General features: G+C 50.5%; 1 protein-coding gene across 2 annotated transcripts; it reads left to right on the forward strand.

The window, feature by feature from the left end:
* The first annotated feature begins 322 nt into the window (after positions 1-322).
* On the forward strand, positions 323-5,264 carry LOC309537739 (zinc finger protein 629-like). Of its 2 annotated transcripts, XM_082232732.1 has the most exons (4): positions 323-470; positions 920-1,033; positions 3,310-3,408; positions 3,900-5,264. In XM_082232732.1, exons 2-4 carry the CDS (start codon positions 946-948, stop codon positions 4,463-4,465), a joined length of 753 nt encoding a protein of 250 aa, XP_082088858.1. In that variant the 5' UTR covers positions 323-470; positions 920-945; the 3' UTR covers positions 4,466-5,264. The 2 variants fall into 2 exon arrangements, with proteins under 2 accessions (XP_082088858.1, XP_082088859.1); XM_082232733.1 differs by lacking the exon at positions 920-1,033.
* Positions 5,265-6,346: the final 1,082 nt, after the last annotated feature.

Genomic DNA, 6,346 nt, shown 5'->3' on the forward strand with positions numbered 1-6,346 from the left:
ACTTAGTCCTATGTAAGTAATCCTACATTGCGCATGGGCCATTGAATTTCATGGGGCCTTGCACCCGAGTGCGCACGTTCAGGGCTGCGCTGCAAAATCCACATTTATTTACTTATTTCTCCCTCCTTCCCCTTCCCCGCATCGAATGGGTTAATTACTATGCGCATGCGCAAGGTCTCCCCACGGCGCGGCAGCTGCCTTTCTTACGCAAGCGCAGCAACACGACTGGGAAAAGCCGCCCAGGCCGCGGCTTGTTAGACGGGCATGCGCGGCGCGCCGGCCGCCGAGCCCCTTCTCCGTCACCCGCCCATGCGCAGAGCCTTCGCTGTCGAGGCCCTAACGGCGCACGCGCAAGGGGGGACGAGCGCTGAGCGGGCAGGCCCCGCCTGCTTTCCCTGTCTGCGCTTGCGCAGCGAGGGTCCTGTGGCTAGAGGGGACCGGGCTGCCCCTCCCCAAATCCGGAGGAACCGGTGAGTGTTGGGTGTGCGTGTGTGCGCCCGCCCGGTGCATTATGGGAAAGGGGCAGATTTTTTGTTTGTTTGCCTGCCCTCCCCCCATGGTCCTTAATACCCCCCCACCCCACTAGTCGCAGTGCAGCATGGGATTGTGGGCTCCTCTTGAGGTCCATGAAGCCCCAGAGCATTATGGGGACTGAACTCAGCTCTGTTCCATACCTGGGGCGAGGGGCTGACCTCTGCTCTCCCAGAGCATTATGGGAGCGGTCCATACAGTGTCAGCCCCAGGGCATTGTGGGATGAAGTCTCCCCTTGAGCCCCCACTCTTTCCCTCCTCCTGTGCTCTCTAGGGGTCTCTCTTTCTCCCCACCCCACAAATCCCCCAGGCCCCCAGTGTCTCCATCCATGTTGCGAGCCGAGGAGCCTGTGCCAGACATTTATAACTAGTTCTGCTCCTCTTCCAGGTTTGGGCTGCTGGCGTTAAGGGGTGATGTCTGAAGTACCCAAGCATGTGGAAGCTGGGAGCTCAGAGGACATTGGCTTTGAGGAGGAGAAGGAGGAGGAGGGGACTTCGACCGGTGAGCAAAGTGTAGTGAGCTGCAAGGGAGAACTCCCATTTGCTTTGAGGGGGTGGGAGGGTAGGGTATGGGGTGCTTGAGTTTCCCTCCCTCCCTCCTGCCAGTAGGCCTGTGTGGTCAGGTAGAGGGCGTCTTGGTTTGTACGTAGGTGCTAGACCCACTGCGCTAGGGGGATTGGGAGCATAATATAATTCTTCCCTGCCAACTCGCAGATCTGCTGGCCCGCCTAAGCAGAGCAACAGTTGATTTATGTCCAAGGGCTGCCCTGAGAGTAGTAAGTCTCCGTTCGCATGAGAGGGCTGGATGTTAGCATCCTGTAGAGCTAGGCTGCATAGGGTTTGGTGTTACCGTTAACTTTCCCACTGGCTGCAGTTGTTTCAGCAGGGCACTAGGGGGTGGTATCCTACAAGAAAGGGCGCAGGCAGCTGCAGAACTTTTAGGAGAACATTTGTCCCACTCTCCTAACCATGGTACGGCTGAGTACTAAGCATTGGTTTGTTTTCATCGTAGGTATGATCCACCCACCCACCCACCCACCTGTTGTTAGTGGGCTATTCTTGGATTGGCTCCCAAGAGCTGAGTAGCACAGCTGTTTAAATAAGCCCATTGAAGCTACTAGTATTTTGTTAGTAATCTACTGGAGTGCTTTGTGTCTCTATTCTAGCTGTAGAGCAGAGGAGGTGCCTTCTTTTTCAGGCAGCATGGAAAGTGCAGAATAGTAGCTTCTTAGCAGACTGCGGGGCGTGGGGAGGGGCTGCGGGGGAAAGAAAAGCCTTCTACCAAGTGGGTTCGTGGAGAAGGGGCGGAGTATAAGGCTGTCAGAGGTAGTATCCATCCCACTTGCAAGAAACCTTGGAAGGGGAGAGTGCTCTTGCTTGGATCCTTCTCCCTGATTTCCCATAGCCATGTGGTAGGCCATTGTGAGAACAGGATATTGGGCTAGATGGGCTCTCTGTATATTATATTCTCTCAGTCTATAGACCTCTTGGCCTTGAAATCCCAGTTCCCAGTTGAAAGGTGACATTTGTGGAGCAGGAGTAGGCATTGAGGAGGAGATACTTGTCTTTATGGTGATCTCTTCTGGATGGCTGGCAGTGGTGCCATGTGTTCATGGCAGTGCTCAATTTGTGGCCAGCCTCTATAGCATACAGATGTATGATCTGCTTGGTTCATTGTGAGCTCTCTTTGACCAAAACCATCATTTTGATTCATTATTTAGGCATGTTATATTGCCATGGAGCTTACGGTGGGCTTAAAAAAGAAAAGAAATATATGCAATAACCCAACAACAAACTTGCAAAGGAATGTGTAAGTGAATGAAGCTTCACAGATGATGAGGGTTTTGAATTTGGGTCTCTCTCTCTTCCCCCCTTCTCCTCCCAGTCTAAACACAGCAGTTGAGCCACACTGTCTGCTCATCCATCCTATGTCAGGGACCCAGTTCAGACACCTAGAACTTGTAAAAAGGCAGTTGCAGAATATACATTTTTCTCCTGGAAACCTGTGTAAGCCTGAGCATCATTCAGGAGCGGAAAACTCTTGTGAGACCTTTTGATGGGCTTTCATTTATGATGGCTAGCCTTTTAGTGGAATGAGGGTTCAGGCAAGGTTGTGTGTCTTATCTTAGTCCTGCACAAGCACATGGAAAGTGTGACAATGGGAACTAGATACAGATTTTAGTGTTCTCAGTCTTGGCTTTATTCTTTCCATTTTTAAAAAGAAGAAGAGGAACAAATATCTAGTCCCTTAGGTTGAGAACATGGCCTTGGAAGTGTCTTTTGTCCTGGGGAGCCCTGCCTTAAAATATCAGCTCACAAAATGGTCTCAGCCTCAGTTTGCCACCTGCAAAATAGACATGGGTGTAGCCAGAGTTGATTCAAGGGGTGTTGAGTATCTTGACTACTTACTTATTTTGGTCAATATCCTACTTCATTGTAAAGGTGGGTAATGTGTTACACAAAGGAGCTGCATTTTTAAGAATATATTTTGAAGGTACAGCATTTCAAATGAGACCTTTGGTGGATAAAGGTGCATTATATCTATATAAATAGGTGCATGAAACATATTTGAGGTTTCGAAAGGGTAGTTATTCATGAGGGATGTGGAGCTATGTGTGTGGAAAGGGGAGGGAAGGTGGAGATAGAAAATCATTAATGGATTGGGATATTTGGGGTGAGTCCTTACTTTTGAATGCATCTGTATTCAAGCCCCCTCCTCTGATGAACTAGCCTAGAGCTGTCTGAGGTTCTGCCAGTTATGGACTGTGATTCTTCTAGGTGTCTCTACCATGCACGAGGAAGAGGATGAATCTGAAGCTACATCCGTATCTTCTGGAGACAGCAGCCCCCCTACCCCATCAGCCCAAAGCCTTCCAGGTAAAAGGACATGAAAACGTCATATCACAAAGCAAGCTTTCCCTGTAGCAAAATGGCTGAACTAGACTGTTAAATGGGGGTCTTGTGTTGGAGCTGGGGCTCAATTTGACTCTGGATTTAGCCACCCATTCGCAGTGCCAGGGATTCAGCTCAGCAGCCTCATGCTAGTCATGAAGAAAGCACCTCTGAGCATTTCAGGAGTGCATTTCCAACACCGCTAACTGTAGCCCTTGCCATCCTTGCACATTTTAGAGGAGTTAGCAGAATTTCTGGATTACAGGGTGCGGCTTTCAGGCTGCCTTTGAGCCCCAGAACTTCCCCAGCCCCAGGATTTGACTTCCCCCACCCGCTTTGAATGACAGAAGCTGATATGCAAAATAAAGAAAATAAATATTAGGCAGATGGGAAGAACTTGCTGTACCTCCGAAACCTGGAGGTGTTGTTATTTGTACCTCACTGCATTTCCCCCCTTCCTCTGCCTCTTTTGTTAGGCCCCCGGAGCAAAGAGCTGCAGGCGACAGTTGGGGAACTGGTGGACGATGGCGGAGAGGCTGGGCAGGATCAGCTGAGCTCTTCGCTGGCTCCCAGCCCTGAGTGGCATGAATGCCCCGAATGCGGCCGTGGCTTCGGCACTTCACGCGCCCTGAAGGTGCACCGCAGCTACCACGAGGGGCGCAAGCGGCCACACAGCGGCTCCTCTTCCTCCAAACAGCCACCGCCTCTGATCCTGCCCAGTAACCCCAACAACCAGGAAGGGCGAGCAGCCCCCACCTCTGGCCGGGGCCGAGTTTTTCACTACATATGTGCTGAGTGTGGCCTGGGCTTTGCCTCCCCGGCCACCCTGGAGGGCCATCGCTGCGAACACGGCTGGTGCTGGAGCCCCCCGCCCGCTCCCCATAACAAGCTCCCCCCCTCCCCCACCCTGAGGGAGGCCAACGGGGACCAGGACACAGATGGGGCCGACGGACCGTACCACTGCACCGAGTGCCCAGGGGAGTTTGGCTTGGTGTCAGAACTTCACGAGCACTACATGCTCCATGCCCGAGGAGAGCTGTAGATCACATCTTTTCTGCCCCTCCCCAATCCCACTTCCTAATCTAATCAGTGGCGCCTGCCAGGACTCTGGGAGAGAAGTGAAGCCTCCTTCATTTTTTTATTTTTTGAGGTCCTCTTTAAGTTTCATTCTATTTTTCTAAAATGAATTTAGCAGGAGGGGAGGAGAGTTGGGAGGGTACGCGGTTGCTTTGGAGCAATCCCTCCTGCATGCCCTGCCTCCTCAAGAGTAAGTGTAGCAAACGCAGGAGCCCCCTGCCCACCTGCAGGGAAGGGAGCTGTTGCCTTCTCCCTGCCCCCAGAGAGAGGAGCTATCTACGGGTCTGGCGCCTGTAGGTCCTAGCTAATTATTCCCCAAAGGGAGCCCATGTCAATGGGCTTTTTGCAATGGAAGCACTAAGCAGTATTGGGCGTGTTGCTCATCTTTAAACAATTGTACCAGGAGAGATTTTATTCCAGGCCTATCTCAAGGTTGAGGGAGGAGGAAGGGGCTGGGTTAGAACGGCATGTCCTGTGCACAAGGGTCCTGGATCCCTGCTGCCCACCCTCTTACTGTGTAGACAGTCCCCTTCCCAATTTAGGTGCCCATCCTCTCGCTTGTCACCATCTTTGGCACCTGGGTGGTCCATGCTGAACCGAAGCTGTGTTCGTCTGTCTCTGTGTGTGCGTGTGCGTGTGTTTGGCTTTTTAAAGAGAGCGGCTTCTAGAGACGGCATCCATTCAGCATCAGTCATGAATATTAACAACCTCTCTTCGCAGTAGCTGGGAGAGTCGGTTTAATAAAAGTGATTCTGTATGTGTGACTTCTCACTGTGCCCATCTCTCTCTTCGTGAATGGGGGAAGCTCAATGGCACTGGATTTGGCTGCAGAGATGGATGAGGGGCTATTTCAGTTGCAGGGGAACTCTTTGACCCTCCAGGTGTTGGCTGAATGGCAACTCTCATCAGCCCCAGCAAGCATAGCCTGGGACGAAGATAGTTGTAATCATCCCTTTCCACTGGCCATTCTGGCTGGGGCTGATGGGAATTGGAGTCCAACACTATTTAGAGGTCCCCAATCCCTGCTAGAGAAACAACTAGAGCACCATGCAGCCTTAACGTCCAGTTCCTGTTTGAAAGCTGCTTTTGGAGTAGCCAAAAGTACAGGGAGAAGACACAGAAGCAAAGGGAAGTTTACATACCACCAGTAAAAATGCTACCATCAGTGCATGGAACCTAAGTGACAGAACACAAAAAGGAAAAGAGATGGGGACAGAAGAGGAACAATTTCAACTCGCACACCAATTATTAAGTTAAATAGCTGCAATTGGGAACAGAAGAGCCAAATGGAACTGGTCTCCCAGCAGAGCTGATGGAGGAGCCCTCATTCCCTTTATTCCATCTGCTGCAGCCTGATGGCATAGCTGCTGCCAGGTGACAGTTGAGGGAGAAGCTAAATAGATCTGTAGTATAGCTTAGGAGCTACAGTTCTGCCATATGTGTGGTGGTTTTGCTCTGTTAGGAAAGATGAACACGCTTGTCTCATGCACTTGAAGCACATATTAGGAAATAGCTGTGTTGCTTTGGCATAGTTCCCAGGTAGCTCTTGATACAGAATGAATGTACTCCTTTATTTTTAAGTTTTCAAAAAAGCACTGAAACTGTTGGGCAAACATTTCCTTCTGTCATAATCTGTTAATTCAGATGCACATATTTACAGCTCTGTTGGGTGGCAAATCCCTTCACTAAATACTATATCCTTAAATACTTTAATACTATATCCTATATACTTCCTGTCAAGCAAGTCCCAGTATGTGGGATTTCACAAGTAATTTTGCATAGCTAGGGATGATGGGAGTTGTAGGCTTTCCTCCTCCCTGCTCTATAGCTATACCTTGAAAGTTTG

The sequence above is a fragment of the Podarcis vaucheri genome, assembly GCF_965113315.1.
Source record: "Podarcis vaucheri genome assembly, chromosome: 7".
NCBI lineage: Eukaryota > Metazoa > Chordata > Lepidosauria > Squamata > Lacertidae > Podarcis > Podarcis vaucheri.